Source organism: Andrena cerasifolii, chromosome 13 (assembly GCF_050908995.1).
Source record: "Andrena cerasifolii isolate SP2316 chromosome 13, iyAndCera1_principal, whole genome shotgun sequence".
In the NCBI taxonomy this organism is placed as follows: Eukaryota; Metazoa; Arthropoda; class Insecta; order Hymenoptera; family Andrenidae; genus Andrena; species Andrena cerasifolii.
In genome coordinates, this window is record NC_135130.1 from 4625979 (window position 1) to 4649002 (window position 23024).

The 23024-nt window shown below is 39.5% G+C and overlaps 3 protein-coding genes across 5 annotated transcripts in view; 2 read left to right on the forward strand and 1 right to left on the reverse strand.

Moving 5' to 3' along the window:
- The window catches only part of LOC143375655 (uncharacterized), a 48971-nt gene extending 33462 nt beyond the window's left edge, over positions 1-15509 (forward strand). Inside the window, exons 3-6 of the mRNA XM_076825005.1 lie at positions 8151-8294; positions 11101-11402; positions 12214-12470; positions 14171-15509. Of these exons, the coding sequence (XP_076681120.1) occupies positions 8151-8294; positions 11101-11402; positions 12214-12470; positions 14171-14921 (1454 nt within the window). The 3' untranslated portion in view covers positions 14922-15509. The remainder of the gene's footprint in view (positions 1-8150; positions 8295-11100; positions 11403-12213; positions 12471-14170) is intronic.
- Positions 15510-15887: 378 nt separating this feature from the next.
- Positions 15888-19332, reverse strand: LOC143375654 (ATP-dependent RNA helicase DDX24). Of its 2 annotated transcripts, none has more exons than XM_076825003.1 (9): positions 18997-19332; positions 18186-18932; positions 17966-18111; positions 17230-17522; positions 16928-17150; positions 16764-16875; positions 16569-16686; positions 16326-16503; positions 15888-16249 (listed from the first exon to the last, which is right to left on the reverse strand). In XM_076825003.1, exons 1-9 carry the CDS (start codon positions 19180-19182, stop codon positions 15916-15918), a joined length of 2337 nt encoding a protein of 778 aa, XP_076681118.1. In that variant the 5' UTR covers positions 19183-19332; the 3' UTR covers positions 15888-15915. The 2 variants fall into 2 exon arrangements, with proteins under 2 accessions (XP_076681118.1, XP_076681119.1); XM_076825004.1 differs by having other exon boundaries at positions 18186-18923; positions 18997-19331.
- A 1584-nt stretch (positions 19333-20916) lies between these two features.
- On the forward strand, positions 20917-23006 carry LOC143376094 (uncharacterized). 2 transcript variants are annotated; one of them, XM_076825958.1, is made up of 4 exons: positions 20917-21059; positions 21184-21458; positions 21540-22353; positions 22496-23006. In XM_076825958.1, the coding sequence occupies exons 3-4, from the start codon at positions 21626-21628 to the stop codon at positions 23004-23006; spliced, it is 1239 nt and encodes a 412-aa protein (XP_076682073.1). In that variant the 5' UTR covers positions 20917-21059; positions 21184-21458; positions 21540-21625. The 2 variants fall into 2 exon arrangements, with proteins under 2 accessions (XP_076682073.1, XP_076682071.1); XM_076825956.1 differs by having other exon boundaries at positions 21252-21458.
- The last annotated feature ends 18 nt before the right edge of the window (positions 23007-23024 follow it).

Consider the following 23024-nt stretch of genomic DNA (forward strand, 5'->3'; position numbering starts at 1 on the left):
TGGGACGGAGGGGCACGAGTCACAAACCAGTCCTGAGCATAGCGGGGAGATATTTTGTGAACTCCTCGGGGAGGGGGGGAGGGAATGATCGCGCGGCGGGGGACGGTTCTGGGGAACGATTTCTCGATGACAATTAGGGGGAATCGTGGAAGTCGAAGTTATGTACTTCGTTTCTTTGCGAGTGAAAAGTGGTTGAAGTTGGACGACTTTTTTCCGCGTCGCACAGTTATACTTGTCGATATTTGGACATCGATAGTATGGGTGTGCTGAGGAGTAGTGGGTTTTATGGGAGGAGTTATTAAGGCCGGGGAGTGGGGGCATTTTTACTCTAGATTAATTTTAGTTTCATCCTAGATTAATTTTAAAAAAGTGCATAATTGTGGTTCGAACATTTTTTAATTTCTGGTTAATATGAAAGTTGTAAGAAGATACATTTAGGTGTACCGAGCAATAGCGAGGTTTGTGGGCGGAGCCACAAGAAGGGGTTCTCAACTAGAGGTTTTTAATAATTGGCTGTCAAATCTTGAATTTAATTAAAAGTGCCGGTGTAAAGCTCTCTTCTGATGGGACATACGCAGTACAAGGTGTTCGGCTACAAGTGGGAGAAAATTTAAGGCGCGATTCTACGGGAAAAAATAAGTCGAAAATAGAGAGTAGGATTTTTTGATATCGCAGTTAGTTTTCAAGGAAATGACTGAATTTTAGTCGAGCACGGTGCTCTGAAGTACAGTTTTTGGCGCCTGAGGGCGCACCGAGGTATAAGGGGAACGCGTCGCGCTTCCCTTCAGTGCACGCGTACGCGACTAAAATTAAAAGTCAATTTTCCGACAACGAAACTCGATACCAAAAAATTTTATTCTATATTTTCGACTTACTTTTACATGCAGAATCACTCCCTGCGTTTTCTTCCACATGTAGCTGAACACCCTGTACAACCCGCATGTATTCTGTACAGTGTACACCTAAATTGAATGCCCCGCCTTCACTTCCCAATTCATCAGATTCTATACTCCCTGTCATTTAAGAAGGAACCCGTTTCGCGCATGTAGAATGAGCTCATTGGCTCCGAAATAGCGTTGGTGGGGGTACAGCCAATAGTGGCTTCTCCCGGCACCAATGAGCGTCAACCTGCGCAGAACCGGTCCTAAACTCGTCGGTCAGCAGGTTCCTTCTTAAATGACAGTGAGTATAACTTTCGTTATAGTCGCTTTCTACCAGCAACTGAGAATTTACGGAATCCTAACGTAACCAGCGACAAAAAGATCGAGCCTACGCTGTGTCCGAGATCGAAACTAACCTATTCTCTTCGGGAACAAACGAAACGGAAACGCAATAACCTGTCGCATTCCAACGGCGTGGGTCCCGCAATCGGAATCTGAGGAATGCGAGCAATTATAGTCAGAAGAAAACCGAACGGTTTCCGGCGTGTTCCATTGGAAATTGCGCGGCATTCGTTAATTGCCAGCCAGACGCGGACGCGTCGATGCCTTTTCCGTCGTGGAACGTCGGCAAATATCAAATAAAGACGACCTCGCTACGTTTCAAGCCCACTCAACGACTGTTTTGGAATAAACGCGCTAGCTTCCGATCGTTTTCAGATTTCCAAGCTAGGTGCTCGTCGAGTCTCGAAAATCATCACGATCAGATTTTTTAAATAGAATGGCGATGTTTCGATGGTACAGTTTTATCGGGGATAAATCTGAAATGAGGTCGAGTTATTAGGCTCACGCGCTATAGTACAGTATTACCTCTCTATAGGCACTGACTAACTTGTTCTCTTGACTGAATTTGTTCGCTACAGCGAACTCTCACTATAGGCGCGCGCTCGGGGCTGGCGGCGAGCGCTCAACGCATAGCGTCGTCGATTCCGAGCCGCCCAGAGCGCGAGAGAGAGACAGAGCGCAGGTACATGAAAGACGAAGCGAAACAAAGTATTACGCTTTCTCTCTTTCATAGCCAGCAGTAACGTCGCGTTGACTCTTTTGTTTCCTATCTCGCTCGATCTCGGGTTCGCTCACTCTTAACCGAAGGATAGAAATGCACTTATAGCGAAAGTTTACTGTAGTCACTTTGAATGAAATGCAGATGAAAACAATCTTTGCACCTTTTACTGTATATAGATGAAACATCCGGGACGCACAGCCACAGGGAAAAGTCTAAATTCGCCTTCACTGTTTACGTGACTTTGATGTCACGGGCTGAGTGTAGTACAGTAGAGCGGAGGGTCAAATATCCAAACTTCGATCAACCGAACCGCCGATTATCTGAGCTGCATCATCGCTAGCCCCACCTCTTCTTGGAACCAGTACCGATTGATTGATTGATTTTTGCGTAATACACATTGCATTTCAAATTACAGCAGTAGTACTCTTGTATTTAATAAGTAATTTTAGGTGTAATTCCTATAGTTACAAACTGGATAAGTACATGTATGCTTCATTCTCCGAACTCTTCGATTATAACAATTCGGATTTCCGAACCACCTCGGTCCCAAGCACTTCGAATAATTGACGCTGTACTGTAGTACCTACAGAAAAAAAAAAATAGTGTTGGATGAAATCGTATTTTTTTTAAGATGTGGCCCTGTGCTGCCCTCTGAGGAGGGGCCTGCTCATCAGTCACCCGCAAAATCTGCCACTGGGGAGTGGATAGCGACGAAATCGAAAAAGTGGAATTGGATAGCTGGCAATCAAACATATTCCAGGATTTCTTCCTCTTCGATCCCTCTTTTTCCACTCCACCTAAGCGGTCCGCAACTGGCTGTGCACACCTATACACCAAAATCGTGAATCAATGTCCTCCCTAGCAGAAGGCGGCAGCTAAGGCGCGAAAACTGTATCATAATTACCTGGCATCGTCCCTCTGCCTCTTGGTGGCTATAATAACAACGCGGGACAATTTTATATGCATAACGCGGATCGGTTAGCGGACTATGCGAGGCCACACACCGGCGCGGTTGACTATAATTTAAAAGCATCTCGTTATATTTCTTCTCACGTTCCTCGTTACCCTGTCGCGCGCACACATCAGCCACCCAATGGGGGACCGTACGTGAAGGCGGGCCCGCGCGCGCGCGCGCGCGCGCGATCCCGCGGTCGTGACGGTGTAATATAATTCAGGGCCTCCTCTTTGGCGAGGTGTCTCCCACACGACGATATACCGCGCGAATTACTTGCGCGTAATATACTGCGAAACAAAGCCCGTTAACGTCGCGGAACGGTAAGCCGCGAAGGCATTTTGTTTAGTGTCCCGTAACTTATGCTGTCCGCAGACGACTTTGTAAGGGGGCAGAGTAATTGAGTACTCGTGCGGGAACGACGGATCTACGACGGCTAATACGGACCGCCGCTTTTTACCCGCGCCGCAGCTGAACGTAAATCTGCCCCGTTCGGGCCGATATCTGAAAATCCTCGGCCTGATTTATGCCACTGGATCAGCCGCGAACGTGCTGGCTGTAAATAATGTATGCACTGAAGGCAAAAGGATTCGGAAGTGGGGTGCCGTTTTTTAAGGATGTGTACTTCTTTATTGCGCAAACAAATATATATATAGTTGGGTAAGAGGAAGGGAAAAGAAAGAAGAACACCACTATCGCAGAGGCGAGGTTCAGTCTAAAGACTGTTTTCCAAACATGTAAAAGACTAATTAGAGTAGAGGACCAATGTTCGTTGGGCTATATTGGGCTGTGCCCTGAAATGCCATCTGCTAGCCTTACAAGAAACTGTATGCTGGGAGAAAATAAAAACCTAACCTAAAACCTAACCTAAAAACCTAACCTAAAAACCTAACCTAAAAACCTAACCTAATTAGAGTAATGTATACTATGTGAATTTAGTATGATCTTGATTCTTGTGTAACTCTAATAAAAATTCGTTAAGCTCTGAAGATTCGATATGTTTCATTGTTTATTAAACGATTTTATTTAACTTCACTCCTCTGTCTGTTTATTTCTCGACGGTTTGTTTGTCCATTTGTTTGGTTCAAATTTTGGAACTCAATTTTAACTCCCATCCACAAATCCAATCGACTTGAAACATCGCAGCATTGCAGGCGTATACGAAATTGTGATGACAATACAAAATTTTGAAAAAACTCACCCTCGAGGGGGTGAAAAATTGCATCCCCTACAATTTTAACCCATTTCCACAAATCCAACCGACCTGAAATATGATAAAAACAATTGTGATTTGTTAAAAGTAAATATAAATTGTAATTTGTGAATGTTCAGATATACTTATTGATCTAGTTAAATAAAATAGTTTAACTTAAAATTTCTTTTATATATATATTTTAAAAAATTTGTCGAATATTACCACTCTAAAAAGCCTTTTATTTCATTATTTTTAGTGTTAGTATCAGATCCCTCTAAATTTCTGTCGTTTATTCAGGAAATTTCTATCTTTCAAGAAGTAGTTGTAACTTAAAAGTAGATATTAATCTAAATAAAATAGTTTAACTTAAAATTTCTTTTATATATATAAAAAGAAATTTTATATTTTCTTTTATATATATATAAAATAAATTTTAAGTTAAACTATTTTATATATATAAAAGAAATTTTAAGTTAAACTATTTTATATATATAAAAGAAATTTTAAGTTAAACTATTTTATATATATAAAAGAAATTTTAAGTTAAACTATTTTATATATATAAAAGAAATTTTAAGTTAAACTATTTTATATATATAAAAGAAATTTTAAGTTAAACTATTTTATATATATAAAAGAAATTTTAAGTTAAACTATTTTATATATATAAAAGAAATTTTAAGTTAAACTATTTTATTTAGATTAATATCTACTTTTAAGTTACAACTACTTCTTGAAAGATAGAAATTTCCTGAATAAACGACAGAAATTTAGCGGGATCTGATACTAACACTAAAAATAATGAAATAAAAGGCTTTTTAGAGCGGTAATATTCGATAAATTTGTTAAAATTAAATACCTCCAGGTTTCCGCTCGGCTGTGAGTAATCAGAGCGTTTATTTCGATTACTAGGAATTTATGAAATAGGAGTCTGACATTTCAAGAAATATATGCTCCATTTAACTTCGTCGTAATTACCTTTACTGCCACTTATTTGCTCCTTAGCGTTATATAACCATGAAGCAATGCTGCTTATCTTCACAATATTTTCTTCGTGCTCGATATTGCACGATCGTAATTTACGCGGCAACGGAGCATGATCGCTGCATTTCATTAGCATAATCTTAGTAAATCTCGGATCAAGCATTTACCACACTTGTATACAAAAGGTAAAATAACTCCACAAAATGGACACTAAATACTGCGATTAAAACTTTACAGCAACCCATGAAAATTTTATATTTGCGATTAAAGTGATCACGTTAGTATAGAAATTTTATTAATTATACTGAACAACTATTTGCACAGTTTTCTATAAATCTAGCACATTTGAATTTACGAATATTTAAATATTTTAAATCTCCAAAACTATTTTTAATTTTGAAATTCAGAGTCAAATATTTTATATAATAATTATTAATATTATTCCCACCCCGATAAAACAATATAAAAAAAAACTCAAAACGAAGTACATGTATAGAATAATTGAAGATGAAATAGAGAAAAGAATTTATTTCCAGGAACAACACTGCTTAAACTAGGACACAATTTTACAAATGTTGGTGTAAGAGAACCACTTACAATCAAACTTTCTAGATTTTTGACGAATACGTAAATAGATAAGAATAAATAAAATTTGCATTGACTTTCAAGGTGGAAACAACTTCTGCAAAATCTCTAAGAATCCAAATTCGTAGATTCGCCAGTGAAAGCCTTGATTACAAATTCTTTCACAACCTGTGCATGTTTAATCGTTCACAGACTATTTCATAGTTCCAAGAGATATTAATTTGCGATTTATGCATAACTATTATCGCTTGATACTTTGATGCAAAGACAGGTTACCCTTGATTTTATGGTAACCAATTTAGCCTGCCATTTTGTTACTGACATCATTCAGTCCCATCATCCATTATTCATAATATGCCCCAACGTTCGACGCATTCATCAAACTTTCCACGAGAAGAAAAATTCTACGACTCAAGGTCGAAACAGTTTTCACACAAGGAGTAAAGTACCTACCTGCACGTCTTTGTCCCTACGGCGCACACGTGGGGCCTTACGGGCCCAAGTGAACAGTTAAATGAATATAACAAGAAAAATTTAAAAAATTAAAAAACCCGACTGCTTAAAAAAACATTAAAAAAATTAATTTTTAATTTAATTTTCTTATTAATTTAATTTTTTAATGTTTTTTTTATTAATTTAATTTTTTACTGTTTTTTAAGCAGTCGGGTTTTTTAATTTTTTTAATTTTTATTTAATTTTTTTTAATGTTTTTTTATTTTATTTTATATCCTATAACATTCGGAACGTCAAGACAATTCTAAAGACACCTCATTTGTCCAAATCGGTGTATCCGTACAGACTCTAGAGCGTAACATGGACATACATCCTCGTGATATTGATAAAAAATTCAAAAAACGATGACCCACAGTGTTAAAAAGATATTTCTTCAGTATTTCATTCTGTCATAAATATTATTCTTAATAAATATTGAGTGCAATAGATTACGCGCGGTCTACAAATATTTTGCTCTCAAAATATCCATGCATTCCTAGATTTGGAGACATGTGCCTGTAAGGCCCAACGTGTGTAACGCTGAGATTTCAATTTACGTGTGCGCTGAAAAGTTAAATTTATAAAGTAATATTCGAAACGAACGAATCTCTTTATTGCAAGATTTTGCGTGTTACGACAGTGAGGGATGGATACACTTTGCACAAGCATCCCAGAGAAATGTTCAGCGATAACGAAACGTAAATGTCACTTCCCTTATTAGACTCCTCTGGCGCATTAGCAATCATCGATGCTCGTTGCCAGTGTCTGAATATCATTATTCACGAAGTAAACGAACGTGGAAGCGAAATTTGCATTCAATTGTAGAAAGTATTATTCCTACGCGCCTGGTGCCTCTAAGTAACAGAAACTCGCATCTCGAATGATGTTATAGAAAGCATAAATCCTTGCGACATCTTCCTTGCAGTTTCATTACGCAATTCCAACGCTTTAACCGGCACCATTGTTAATATAAATTCTGATATTAATTAATGGCTTCCACGGGAAGGCACAAGGAATGCGTCGTCTAAAGAGGCATAAGTGATTTATTCAAATAAAATAAAATAATTTGTGTTAAGTAACCATGACGATAAGTTGTAAAAAAATGTTTGCAGGTGTTCTCGAAATTTGATACACTTTTTAGATTATCTCTACGGAGAAGTGTTGTAGATAGGTACAGTGTTTGTAGCGGTGGTCGAAAGTAGAGCTATTGTTTTGGCCCAGGTACTAGGGTACCCGTTGCGATCCCGGGTAGACAAAATTTACCCGGCTGCCCGGGTATCATTTCCAAAATTCACAACGTGAATCTGATTTTTTAAATTTTTAAGAGAAAAAGGAACCCGCGGACACGAATATTTTTGCAAAATTTTGTTACTGTTGTGTTTGTTTAATCAAAAGACAACCACCCCCACCCAGGCCAACTGAGAATTTAAATTTAAATTAATAATTGGGTAACATTTCCTTTTTCAAAATTCGATTAATTTTACCTTATAAGCAACTTCTCCTGCTGTGCAGATTATCCATACTGTGGATGATTTTTACGGCTACTACTATATCACTTGATGCTTTTAGTAGATATTGTTATACACTGTGGATCGACTTTGGACCATATTAAGTATCCCAGATTCGTTTTGAGACACAATATTTGTGTTCCTAATAAAAGGAAGCAAAAGACCTCTCAAGGGAAGATCCCCAAGCAGGAAATTAAAAAAATTATGAAACTTTGGGGATATGTAAAGGATATATAGATTACGAATTTTTTTTGCTGCCCAAATTCACTCTGAGGGGCTGAAATTAACCCCCGAATAATCCGGCTATTTTCCGAAGTGGTGTTATACCTCGCGAACTGTAAGAGCTAGGAAAGTGTTTTCGATCAAAAGTTACTTCTTCTAATTAGGACTATAATTTGGGAAAAAAATTATCCCACACCCCTGAGATGAATTATTATTTAACAACGCTTATATGCTAGTAAAATGAACATTCTGCTTCCTCTCGTTTCAGGATGGTTTTCTGTGATATCTGGCACCAATACAGCGGGCAGTGCGCGAGTCTACAGAAGAGTGGATTCCCTGGTGCGAGCAGGAGTGCCCGCGTTTCTTTTGGCAGCGCCTTTAAGGGCGTACATTTTGACGCACTCAAAAATGGGTAAGTAACGATGCCATGAGAACCTATCGTTGGTGAAACACGTGTACCAAGTTATGCATATTCAGTGTTACACCAAATCGAAACCTAACCTTGAGCCTGGGTGGGCCTGTCAGGATAACAGAACGCTACCAGCTGAGCCGCTTGCGCGGTTAGGACTGGTAGCTATGCGGCTCGAATACCCCGGGATCGCCAGTTCCCGTCTTGGGGCATGCTTCCAAGGAATAATCAACCAAGAAGCAGGCCCCAAGCCCTGGGTGCTTTGTCAAACTATAAGTATACTAATAGTAATAATAAACTTTGTAAGGTAAATTAACACTTGTAGGGAAATGGGGTCATTTTCACCCAAAATCGAGACAGAAATTCGAACTCTTTCTTTACTAATGTATTATTTAAACTGAAACTCTTTCATATCTTAAAATAACTAATAACCGGCAATAATAAATAATAATATTTTTTTATTTGACAAATTTTGTTGTTATTGTCATCTGAAGCACCAATTTGTGAAGTATCAGATCTCTACCAACTCGTTTAAGGATAATATGGGGATAAAAGCCCTTAACTTTATCATTTTTTTTCTCGGTTACTACTTGAGATAAATTGATGAAAGAGAAGAGGCAAAATAGCTGCATATTAGCTGTAGTTCATATATTTTTTTCCAAATTGTAAATCAATTATTGCGGGTAGAAAAAATAGTTTATTTTGGGGGGCGGTTTTTGCAAACAGTCCTTTGAGTGACATCCGCTAAAAAAATCAGGAATAATACTCTATTATCTAACTATAATGTATAGAATTTGTAGGGTGATCAGGTTGGCGGAACATATTTAATTAACCACCCTCAAGAACGTCGGTTGCGTCCAAATTGTCTGACACGGAAAGGGGCAAGGGGTGGCAATGAAATCGAAAGGTAGTTATAAGATTAAAAAAGAACGACAGAGAAAAGAAAATAGAAAAGGGATGATTGCAAGGAAGTTGAAAACGTAGAGACGAAAAGAGTTGATCGAGGGAGGGGGAGAGAAACATGACAGTGAAGTAAGTACTATTGCGAGACGAGAAGAAGCCCGACTACCCGCAAGCTAAAATGTCACAGGGGCAAAGGGAATCGAGGGCTCGCTCCACCAAATTCCTTGCAACAAAGCAGAGTTGGGCAAAATGTAATCTAATTACAAATTACAAAGTACGATTAAACTGTAATTGTGTAATTAATGACAGATTATTTTCTGTAATCGTTCGTTTACATAGTTGACAAAACCAAATGGCCAACTACCTAAATTAACAATCACAGAAAATAATGTGTAAGCAATTACACAGTTACAGTTTAATCGTAATTTATAATTTATAATTAGATTACATTTTGCTCAACTCTGCAACAAAGTCCGCCAAAGACAGCCCGCGGATATGGACAGCCGCTAGGAACCGAAAAGTAGTAGGACTTCTTGGAGGGGATGGGGTGGAGCGAGCGGGCGATTCCCCTTGCTCCTGCGACAACTCAGCTTGTAGGTAGTCGGTCTTCTTCTCATCTGGCAATAGTAGAGTGAAAAGGGAAGGGAAAACTGAAACGAAAATATGAGTAAGCCAAAAATAAAAAAAGGGTAGAAAGGTACTATATGAAAGGGAGGAAAAGTCTGCGAAGGGAGCCAAAAATAACGGGAGATACGTGATCGTGTGTAATGTTAAGCAACATCGTTCTTGACACAAATGCATATTAATATCAGTTCGCGTACGCTGACTCGGTAAGACGAGAAGCACGAAGAATGCGTAAATTATACGTTCCGAGCGGAAGCAAAAAGTTAAATGCGGTAAATGGACTGTGCCAGCGATGGAAATGCACGGGGCAGTGATATAGGGGGCATGAAATGTCAGTGTTGATGTTCCAATTTCTGTTTTGAGCGCTGCAGCGCGTAAATAAGAAACAAAGCAATTCCCCGACAAGAAGTAAAGTGGGAACGTTGAAAACCTGTTCGCGCAACCCTTGATTTTGAAAATGTGCGAGAGAGCACGTATACTTAACGGAGACTTGGCGCAACAAATCCCTAGGCTACGTCGAATTATTTCATTTCCCCTGGTATCATTAATTCCATAATCCTCATAAAAGAATACAAACACTACAGGTCTGTACAAATCACGAATAGTAAGCTTTATACAATTTGCTTTCGCGGAAGAAAATTAATTGCCTGCATCCCCCGTCGAGATTGATTTACGCCATGCTAATTGGTCATTTACTTGCCCATTTTCTAAAATACTTACCACGTACCTTCAAATCCTTCGCCCTCTATATTTGGATCGACCTGTACTACCTAATAAGTTGAGAAGAACTAACAAGGAGAGTATTTTAGGCGTCCGCCTCCGATCATTTTGATTTTTGGATATGTTATAGAGGACCGAAAAATAAGAAATACGTGTTTTTTTATTTTTCCCCGTTTTCATATTTGGGGGGAGAAAACTGCGTTCAAAGTTAGGGTTGAAAAATCATTTTTGTGGATTTTTGAAAATTTAGTGAGTCAGTCATATTTCGCATTCAAAGACACAAAATTCGTCCATTGACACTATTTCCCTATCTCTAATAGTTCTCGAGATATTCCAGAAAAATGATTTTTCAACCCCCTAACTTTGAGCGCAGTTTTCACCCCCCAAATATGAAAACGGGGAAAAATAAAAAACACGTATTTCTTATTTTTCGGTCCTCTATAACATATCCAAAAATCAAAATGATCGGAGGCGGACCCCTAAAATACTCCCCTTGTATCTTTTGCAATTAGACTCCTTCGATTAGCTGGTTTTGAACGATGGGATTGTTATCTGTTTGCAGAGAATGGGAATCTACGAGCTCACTACACAAAGACAACGATCAGAGCTGGGGAGATCCTGCGATTAATAGCGGTCTTTCAGGACACGAGGAAGTGCAGCACGCTCTCGTTCGGGATTTCGGGTAGCTCTTCTGAAAAGGACCAGTACGCGCAGTGCTTGGACCCACATGGCCGCGAGGTGTTCGCACCCCTGTCTGCGAGGGGCGAGTTTTACGCGATTTGTCAGAACGGAAGCATCGACACTGGCAGCGATGCAGTCCTGTACAAAGTGCACCACCTTGCGAAAAGGCAGCTACCCCTCAGAGTAAGTGCTTCTTCGCTTTGAACTCGAGGCAGTGGCGCGCACAGACGGGACTAATGGGCCCTGGCACCCCCGAAGAAAAATGAAGAAGTAGATTAATGTAACCACGACTGAAGTAATTCAAAAGCTTTGTGAAAAGGAAAGAAAACCAGATTTTATTCGTTAAATAAATTCATACGATCACCTAACGAATTTTATTAAATTTGCATTGAAAATATTTTTATCCGTTCAACTGGGCTCCCCCAAAGATTAAATCCTGAGTGCGCTACTGACTTGGGCTATACATATTTGCTGACGTCATTCACCCTGATAAAAAAATTAAAACCGACTGCGAACAAATAAAAATGCACTGAAAAGTAAGAAATAATTTTTTTCCTTATTTAATCTAATTATACTTTTCTTCCAAAAAATTAACATTAACTTTGAATGTTATAAACAATTTTACGGCAAGTTCTTTTAGAAATCTCCAGCGATCGAGAGGTGTAGATGCACCCCTGAAAGCAATGACCATCACTTTTTTAACAGCCTGTACAAGATCATAACTGAAAAGTGCACATTTCACTCTGAAAAAAGTAATCAAATATTTCGAAGCATACCAACTGTGCCAAAATATTGATGCTAATCAATAAAATTAGATATGTATTATTACGAGAACGAATATGTACACAGTTTGGGAGATTTTGCTCCGGAAAGGACGACCGTCAAAGAGTGACATAGCACAAACAGTAGATTAGGTCGTTCACGTGCCAGCCAAAGTATCAGTGAAAATATTAAAGATATGTCAGACCAGTACACGAAGACTGACGTTTTACAGGTTCGCTTGATAGCTGGCCCACTCCCTGTGCCTTTGCCAAGAGAATACGGTGGCTTGATGCAACTGGAAAGCTCGACACGGGGACCAATCGTCTTAGGATGCATAGTACCAGAAAGGCCAGTGCACAATCCTGAGATGCTAGAGCTCGTGGTGACCGGAAGTGGGGCACCCAGAGTAAGAAGAGCACGACTGGGTTACCCTTCAGAGGCTAGGCTGTTGGCATCCCCGAAAATGCAACGATTATTGTCCGCTTGCAGGTGAATTTACACTTGTTAATTTGTTATTTTAATAATTTTTCACGTACGTCACTGTTTTACTAATTCCCTATCCCAGTTGCTGTCGTAATAGTGACTTATTATTATTACTATTTTCAAATAAAAAATAATATAAATTTTTCAATAGAGAGAGAGAGAGAGAGAGAGAGAGAGAGAAACAAAATCTCGAAAATAGCGACATTAAAAAATTGACTGTTGCGCACATTTATTCTCTAATTTTTTCCCACTTCCAATTTTTGCTACGTGAGAGAGAAAATAATAATTGATATGCATTTTAATCTTCAAAGTATTCAGAGCAAAAAATTCGTATTCAGTTTAAAAATTACTTCCCCTATAAATGTACATACGTAACGCGATACGAATGATTGTATAAAAATTTAACGAAGATTATTTATAGGCTAAATATAATATAAGTCTCATAATAACACAATCATAAAAATCTTAAAAAAGTCACTTAACGCCCAAAGGGTTAAAAACTGATTCGCTGGCGTTAGATACTTCCAGTGGTGTATTTAGTGTAAACAGTGCCTAGGGCCCCCCCCCCCCCAAAGCATGTCATTCAGAAGAATATTATTTAGAATTTAGATAATCCTTTTAAAAAAAGTGGAGCTAGAGGGCGAAAGAGACGAAAGTTGGAGGTAAATGAAGCCGAAAAGCAGGGCCGGCGCGCGGATGGTTGGCGCCCTTATGCAAGAAAATTTTTGGCGACCCCAAATTTTTGCACCTACTTTCTATTTAATATGTTTCGTCTTTACGAGGTACAATACAAAAAAAGAATTACATTTACATTTTTGTGGGAGTTGGATCCCTTTATTATTAAGTGTGCGATGCAGTTTTGTTAGCGGCCCCTTCGGCTGGCGCCCTCATGCGGCGCATAACTTGCACAATGGCTTCCGCCGGCCCCGCCGAAAAGTGCAGCGGATTTTTTTCGAAGCTTCTCTAAAGACGCATGCGAAGCACAGGAATAACAAGCGTAAACTACTAACATTAACCATCCAAATAAATTTATTCAAGAAACACTATTTTTTCGGCTATTTTGCAGGGATTGTAACCCGCCCGGAGCCGGTTACTAGTAACATAAAGACAGCCTAGTCCAGACAGCCACTTAAGGGGGAACTCCGGTCATCTGACCGAAAAAATTGAGCAGGGCACAAGTAGATGAATATTATGTAAAAAGTTTTGCACGATTATATTTGTTATTCATTGAGTAAAAAATTCATAAAGATTGCTCATTTTTCCGGCCGGATGACCAGAGTACGTTAAGTGGCTGTCTAAACCAGACTGTCTTATGTTACTAGTAACCCGCTCCGGGCGGGTTACAGTCCCTGCTTTTTTGCGTTCCCCCCCCCCCCCCCCGGCATTAGTGCCCAGGGCACGGGCCCTACTTGCCCCACCCTAGATACGCCTCAGTATCATACTCCATTCCTCGCAATCTCGGTATTAAGAACCTAAATCGAAGCGAACCGCATATCAACGGAGAATCAATTTCACGCACACGTGCGCACGTCGATGGATTAGAAATGCATTGCACAGGATGACCGATAGAAGATACATACTCGTAGTATACCGTACCGTGTCCCGTATTCCCGCGATATTCAAAAGACGCAAAACGCTTGTAAATGCACATACATATATATATATATATATATTGTACGCGGCCTAACCTGTTCTGCCACTTGCAGCCGGGCTGTTGGCGATCGTGCAACGGAACCGAGAGTGGCGCCACTGAAGCTGCTCCCGGCTGGCGAAAATCTGAAGGAGATGCACTTGAAGAAAATCAAGCCGAAAACCGAGACGAAGCCCATACTGCAGAGCCTGAAGGACGGGCTGGAGCATCTGAAGAAAAGCACCGTGAGGGAGAAGAGCCAGACCAGGCAGAACTGCCGGAACGGCCTGCTCGATCGCATCTCGAAGTTCGCGCAGGGCGGCCGCAGCAGGAATCCCGCGAAAAAGTCGGCCTCGTTCACGTTCGCGGTGAAGCCGGAAGTCGCTATGAGATGCCAGGAGCGCTACTCCAGTCTGGAGCCGGAAACTACCTCTCACCCGAGCCACTCGGACTTCGCCAAGCAACCTGTACAAAGATCGGTCTCCACCAGCGTTCTGGAAATGCCGGCGAACGTCGAGCTGCAGCCCAATTACTCGCACGTCCGAGATAGTCTAACGCCAGTGCCATCCCTTCCAAAATTAACCAGGACCAAAGCTGATGATATTTACGCGGAGATATGCGAGAACGCGGCGGCCGCGCAGGTCCACAAGTGTCCCGGGAGCCACGTGATGGCCAGGATTAAGATCGTCGTGAAAGGGCGGGATTCCCCTGCCGCGCTGCCGGCCAGGATCGACAATGACAGATACGTGAACTCGATGGCGACCAACGAGCGGATCGACTCGATCATCAGCACGGAGAACGAAGTTATTTACAACACGATATTCTGATTATAGGGAATTTTTGATTACCTTAAGTAATTATAACCGGCTGTGTTTGACGATGGGAAATCTGTAGTGATGGCGATAAATCCCCACATGTATCGATATTTCGGGTCGATGCGCATTGACAGTCCAAATATCGATACAACTGATATATCGGAGACGAAGTATCGATGTCACCGGTATCGATATACGTACGTATCGGTCCATGTATTATGCCCTCATTTCATGACATTTTTTTTTACACACCATGCACGATATTAATTAATATAATTTAATCTCTAGGGTACTCGTGAAATCAATACGAATAGTCATTCTAGTCGATGCACATGGTGTCGATGCGAGTGATATATTATCATTGGTATCGATACTTAAATTAGAAATGGAATCCAGAAATGAAAATGTTAATATACAAAAAAAATCATTTATTTAGTTCACACATGCCGAATGCCGATGGCGTCGGCGTGGTGTCCAGGGTGTTTGCGTCCGTGCTGCGGTGCGGTTGTATCGATATCGATATATTCATGGTTAAGTATGGATACAGCAATATATCGTTATATTAAGTATCGATACGAAGTATCGATGTATTGGTTGGAAAGTGTCGATATTCCGATGTATCGATACTATATCGCCATCACTAGAAATCTGTCGATTGCTGTCAGTGCGCAGTTACGGATCGAATCTGTATTTATATTAATACTATCGAAATAAAAGCACCACGAAGTTACATGTAACATTGTAGAAATCGTAAATATTTGCGTGTACATATGTCTGCCATACATACTAACAATCGTTACGCGAGAATGCATAGTATTCTGTAAGAGGGCTCAATTTTTCTTTTCTAAACGACAGAATCGATGTAATATTTTTCAGAGAAAATTAAATGACTTTTCCTTTTAAACTTACTTCCACTAACGCGGTACGAAATATGAATAATTACACAGAAAACCGAATGTAGACAATAAAATAGATATATAAAAATTAATAACATATTTATTTATCCTTATTCCACTTTATTAAAGGAATGCTTATTATGGCTTTTTTGTTTTTGCCTTTTTGCCTTTTTTGAAACTTTACTTTTCAGCAAAACTCTCTTGTTTGCAGACTGTTTACTTTTCTCCTTTTTTTTCTTAGGAATCTCTTCTATGGCCTTCTTCATAACGTCGACAGCTTTCTCGTTATCTTCGACTATCTCCAATTCGATATTAGCATCGAGATATTTTCCAGAAAATCCTTTCGGGAATAGCGGTTTCGACAAAAGAGACGCTAAGTGGCGATTTTTTATTTTTAGCTGGTGTCTCAAATCCGCCATTTCTTTCGTTTCTAATTCTAATTCTCTGAAAAATAAATTATTTTCATTAAAAAGGGAGGGTACTAGCAACTGGCAATAACTGTATCTATACTGAATCTTACTCTTCGTCCTCCTCCAAAAACAAATCCATATCCTCAACTGCTTTACGCAACCAGCCCTTCTGTGAATTATCTCTGCGGCATTTCAATTCCAATTTATCGATTTCACGAGCGACATTAACTCTTTCTTTCACCGCGATTAACAATCTATCTACTACGGGAAATACAGGCAAATCTTCCGCTAAAAGAATAATTCTATTAACATTCTACTCAATGCCATCAATTCTTTAAAATGTATCCACTTACTACGACCAAGTGTTTTGCACAATTTGCTATAGTATTGCTTTTCAGAAGGCTCCATCATAAGGACTGTTATACCTTCCCTCTGTGCCCTCGCAGTTCTCCCACTTCTGTGCACATAACTCTGAAACAAAATTACCAATAAGAAACTGAAAGACTTGTACCTTTCAGTTTCTCGTTAAACAATTTTTCTATACATACCTCGCTTGTTCTGGGAACTTGGTAGTGTATAACATGCTCGACACTTGGAATATCCAAACCCCGTGCTGCTACGTCTGTAGCTATCAGCAGTCCATCCTCGTCCGCCTGAAATCTACAATGCTTTCAGTTATCTGAGAATTTTATCCTCCTTAAAAGGCGCTTACCTCTCAAGATTTTTTAGTCGCTGTCTTTGTTGCATGTTAGCATGCAGAGGTAAGGGTTTGCAGTCAAGTATCCCGAAAAGTGTAGCTAAGCGTTTCACACACCCGATGCTGTTACAGAATATCAGTGTCCTGCCAGTGTGCCTTTTCAGAAAGTAATAGAGATAATAATCTTTATGATCTATCGTACACACTATCCTACATTCTGTTAAATTGCTGGCAGTACCTGAGGAAGGATCGTTTCGATTTATAAGCTGTTACATTAATTCTAATATAAACAATTATTTTATATAAAAACACGCAACCTGACTCTTTTGTAACGTCAACAATTTTTGGATTCTTTATTCCTATTAATTCTATCATCTTTTGTAACTTCTGCTCGGAAGTAAACTTGGATATTTTGCTCTTAACGTGCTTCTTTTTCTTCCTTTGTAAATACTCGGGAATATCGTGTACCATAGTTAAAGTAGCAGAGAACACAAATGTCTGGCGTTCCTTTAACTTCGAATTATCCACATTTATTTTTTCCAATAACTGTTGCAATTCTTGGAAATGTCCTTTCTCTAACATTCTGTCTGTCTCATCGATGGCTAAGTACCTATTAAAAATTGTAATACATATATTTTGTATTACCTTATTCTTTTTAGGGCGGCAAATTTTGGAAAGCGAGAAATTTTGACGGGCATCAAATTTTGGCGAGCGGCAAATTTTGGGAAGCATTCAATTTTGGGGACCGAGAAATTTCGGGAGGCATCAAATTTTGGAGAGCGAAAAATTTTGGATAGCATCAAATTTTGAGTGAAAGAAGTTGGAAGAGCTGTAAACCCAGAGGAAATTAATTTCGAAATTGTCTCGACTCTTTTAAATTAAAATATTTGATGTTATTTCGCGTAAAGGGCGGCAGACGGTGGTTAGCCTAGGGGCGCCAAATCTTCAAATCCGCCCCTGTAAAAAACTTCTGTTCTGCTAACATTTTACACTTAATTCGTTTTTCGTAACTTGAAAGTTCAATGCACGAAGGAACCGCTTAACGCAACATACTTAATAGAATCCACTTGATTCAGATGTGGATTGCCTTGCTGTATTAATTCCCACAATCTACCAGGAGTAGCAATTACAATTTCAGGTCCCTTGCTTAATATTCTTTCTTGTTTAACTGCAGCCATTCCACCTAATACGACTGCTATCTAAATAATACCAATATTTACTGACTAGCATTTTGTAACACCTCAATCTTTATTTTATATTCCGAAGAACTCACATGTATATCGGTATATTTCGCTGCTTTAGTGAGATGGTCTTTTATTTGTATAGCTAATTCACGAGTCGGTGTTAAGATTAATGCAAATAACGGTTTCTGCCCATGATTCTGTGGTTTATCAAGTTGTATATTATTAATTACACGTACACAACCAATACCACCTCCATTAGTACTATCAACATCCCCATTGTAATCGCATTCAGACGAACTGTTCTCGTCTTCGCCAGTTTCATTTTCTGAACAAACCCACCCTTTGTTCTCAATGTTACCACTTATTTCTGTTACAGTCTTTGAATTTAACATAGACTGCTGTTTACTCTTCAATTCCAAAATGCCGTTTATAATTGGAATTCCAAAAGCTAATGTTTTCCCACTACCTGTCTCAGCTGCACCCAATATATCTCTACGACCTAATATTGCTGACGGCAATGTTAAAGCTTGTATAGTAGTAGGCGTATGAAACTGTTGATCTTTTAGTGCTTTTATTACAGGGGCAGGTACACCTAGAGTACTCCATGCCTGAGCATCCATATCGTACGCATGATCTTCATCGTCACTACTTTTATTACAAACTTCGCTTTCATTATTAGAATTAACATCTAGGTCAGCCTTCGAAACCTTTCTTCTTTTAACACTTTTTTCTTTTACTTTTTTAACCTTTGCAGTCTTTGGTACCGGTTCGTTATCATCTATATTATCTTCTTCCCATTCGCCTGAACTTTTACGCTTTGACGGTACCTGTAAAGCCTATATATGTATTTATGCTTGCACTAAGCTTCAGAGTATCAAAGGAATAAGTTTTCTTTCTCACCTTATTTTCCTCATTCTTAGCTTTCCTGTCGGAAACTAAAATCTTCCTCTTACGATTTCCTTGTTCTAATTGATAATCAGTTAACTCCTCTATACCGATTAATCCATCAACACCAGCAGAAAATACTGACCCCTCCAATGTCAGAGGTTTCCAGCCACTGGAGTTATTCCGTTTTATCTTGGACATAGTTTTTACTGTGCTGATACTATTTATTAGAATCAATAAATAATAGTCAAACAATTAACAATTGCACCCAATGCATATAACCTTATTCATTAGTCAAACAAAACCACGTGGGATATATACAGTCAGGGTTGCCAGAAAAATTCCTCATATGACGTAGTAGGGAGTAATGGAGGGGGAATCTCACACGCAGGGATCGGCGGGCTTAAGCTACGCTGGTGGAGGGGGAAACACCAGTGCCAAGCCCGCCAAGTGGCGCCAACGCAAACCGACACCACAGCCAACCAGCGTCACCGGGAAATATGTTGTCGACGCTGGTTGGTCGCGGCGTCACTCGCTTGGCTCTGGCATTTGTTTTGTCTCCACTCTCTAATCGTGGCGTCTCACGCACATATTACCACCGCTCCTGTAGATGTTTCCCCCTCCATCAGCGTAGCTTAAGCCCGCCGATCCCTGCTCGCATGTTTGATCTCCCTACTACGGGCAAATTCCACGTATGCCCAAATTGCCCGCAACGCCCGTGGTTTAGTGATCCTGTAGGGAGTGATCGAAACAACGTGCATCGTCGCTGATTGGTTACCGTGATTTTGGAGCAAAAGCGGAAGTAGACAGAGAAAGAAACTGTAAAAAAGAAAGAGACAGAAATACTGATAGAAAGAGACAGAAATACTGACAGAAAGAGAGAGAGAAATACTGATAGAAAGAGATAGATATTGTTATTTCCGCTTTTGCTCTAAGATGGCTGCGGTTATACCGATCACTCCCTAGGGAATTACTACCGTGGTTTACATTCCAGACTTTATGAAAATCTTTTGAAATATGGAAGAGAAATCTGTGAAAGAGCCATTATCGGAAAATACATGTTTTTAATTATAAATTACGACTCGAAAACAGAAACATATCATTTATGATATTCATTTTATTACAAAAATGGAAAAATCCTACGGTCATGGGTGCGGGCGATTTGGGCGTAAGTGGAATTCGTATACGTCATATTAGGAGGTTTTCTGGCAACCCTGCACAGAATACCTAAAGGTGAACCAGTGGGTGCGTTCAGCCGACACAACCAGTGAGCAACCGGTGAGTGATCTTACTAGATTTTACTCGCGTCGACCAAGGAACGTGCAACTTCAGAGTAAAATCTAGTGAGATCACTAACCGGTTTGGTCGGCTAAACGCAGCCATTGATTCCCTAGTCAGTTTTATTACCATATTATCAGGGGCGGATTTTGAGATGGGCACCCCTAGGCTAACTTGCATCTGCTTCTCTTTCCAGTGACGGATTTAACAGGGCGGCTGATGAGCAGTTGCCGTCTGGGCCTCTGCTCAGAAGGCCCCCCAGGGCCCCATCTGCCAACACTACATTTTTTTCGTACTACTACACTTGGCTCGTTTTTAGTAAACTGGGTATTTCTTCATTTTCCCGAAAAATGGGCCCCTTAGAACGTTTGCCACCTGGGCCTTTTTTCTTAAATCCGCCACTGGCTCTTTCCGTAAAATATCATCTTGTGCTATCTGGGTAAATGAAAAAAAGTCAATTGTTTTTAAAGTTCTCTCAAGCCCCTGTGTTTAAACAATTTCTAATTTACGTCGCTGAAAATTTGCAACCCCCAAAATTTGTCGCTCCCCAAAATTGTCCGCCCCTGCATATTGTTAAAGTTATATACCTAATAAATAGGTAAATAGTGCAAAAAGCTTTGACAATGAAATTTACGTCCTACATTCAATATGTGATTTTTCTTTCCTCCGTTTTTTATAGTAGGTAGCCAAAAGATGAGATGAATGTAGGAAACATGAACCAACGAATCAGGATGTAAGTAGTAAAGATAGTTGAGTAGCCTTGAAAGGTCAAACTCTTTTGGCCTGATTATAAAACACTGGTAAACAACATTAACTTGGAGATTTATTTACTAACGATACCTATATATATGCTTCATGCAAATAAATATTAAGCACTTAAACCGTGTTTTTTCATAGAATAGAAATGATATAATAAATACGTAGAGAAAGCTACGAAAAATATGGGAAACGTATAGTTAAGTATGGTCGTATATAAATTCAAATGTTAACAGGCATCAACTTCGAAACACACAGATTTGAATTTCGGATAATAAATCGAAAGACTATAATTGTGCCTAGTGAGCATTTGGTTGAGGTTACAGGCAGTGTTGCATTTCATTACATTTTTTTAATTTCAAGCTTGGTATGTTGCAATTGATGTTATTGATCGAAGATTATCATGCCACAAATGCACTGACACAATTATAACGTAATATCCAGTAAGTATTACAAGTATCCGATTGTAAGAACGATTACCATCAAATTATTGGTGCATCTTGTTAAGCTTGAATTGATTTTAGATTTTCTGCACCTTACAAGAAATTGCCAGCAAATTACTTGAAGGGAATTAGTTAATAAAAACGACTGGTTTCCTTCTTAAGACGGTATGATGCGCAATGCCCATTTTAAAGACAAAGCTATGCCTAAGGGGCCGAAGCAAAACAGTAATTTAAAAGCAGTAGTGGCCACGACATTGCCATTTAAACAGATTATTTTACCCTCTAACTGCGCACAAGCAAACTCGAATACGCATCAAATGGTCAACAGCACAACCACTGAGAAGGCTGCGAGAGAGAGAAATAATCTCTTGAATATGCAGCCACCTACTGTAATTCGTGCATCGGCGTATCAGTCTATAAATAACTCGAGAATTATAAAAATAATTCCCGTAACCAGAAGTCAATTAAATAAACTTATAGTCGCGCCCACTACATGTAAGACTGCACATTCGAAATCCAGCGTAGCAATACCAAAGATCGTCGGTACAAGCGCAAGAACGATAAAAAAGGTTTCGAACGCTAATGCCATTAAAAAGGTTCCGGTTTTAAAAATAACCATAAACAAAAAGTACAACAAGCCTCCTGCGTCGAATTTAAAAATGAATAAGCGCGCGTTAGACGCTGCCAGCAACATCGGCATTCATGAAAGAAAGAAAGGCGACGAAGGTGTTAATCCCGATGTAAGAGATCGCGCGCGAGATATAGACGCCATTCGAGAGCCGATCATAGTGGATTTAGTAGCTACGAAAACTAAGAATGCGACGGTGGGAATGAACAGCGCGTATACGTCTAAAATTGCGTACGCTAGGAAAGGGGATTTGTCGAGAGATAATTCGTATGTATTCTTGTAAAATAACCATTATGAACTTTTATACTTTAGTAACTTAAATGCTTCCCGTACTTTGGTGCGATTAGACGTGTTACCAAAGGAAAGTGGATCGCGAGGCTTCGTTGTGTTTAGAATGGAATTGTTCTAGGCGTCAGACATCAGCAGAAAAAGTACGATATCTGTATACGAAAGCACAAAGAGACTGTGATATATTGAGAATTCGTTTGAGAGCGTTGAAAGAGAGACAGAAACAAGAGAAACTAGAAGTTAGAAAGTTACAGGCACATTTAGGCGAGCTTTCTAAAGATGTCGCAAAAGAGCCTGTGAATGAGAAGCCTGAAGAATATTCGGCGAGGAAAAGAACGCCTCTGCTTTTGGGGGACACGGAAGAAGACGAATGCGAAAAGTTGCTCAGAAAAGTCAGAAGAATTCAACGAGATATATTGAATCCGAACTACTCTGCCACAGCGTCGGATAAGAGATTAGAAAGGACGAGTACAAAGACCAAAATAACCAGGGTATATGGAAGACGCAAGACAAGTGATGGCTCGGAAGTAATTGTTCTGAAAAGAGAAATAGTTAACAAGGTTCGCAATAGCGCCGATGTTTTGGAGGATTTTAAATCTGAAGATTACGTAGAACCAGCTGTTGAAACGTGATCGAGAAATTTTGTACTT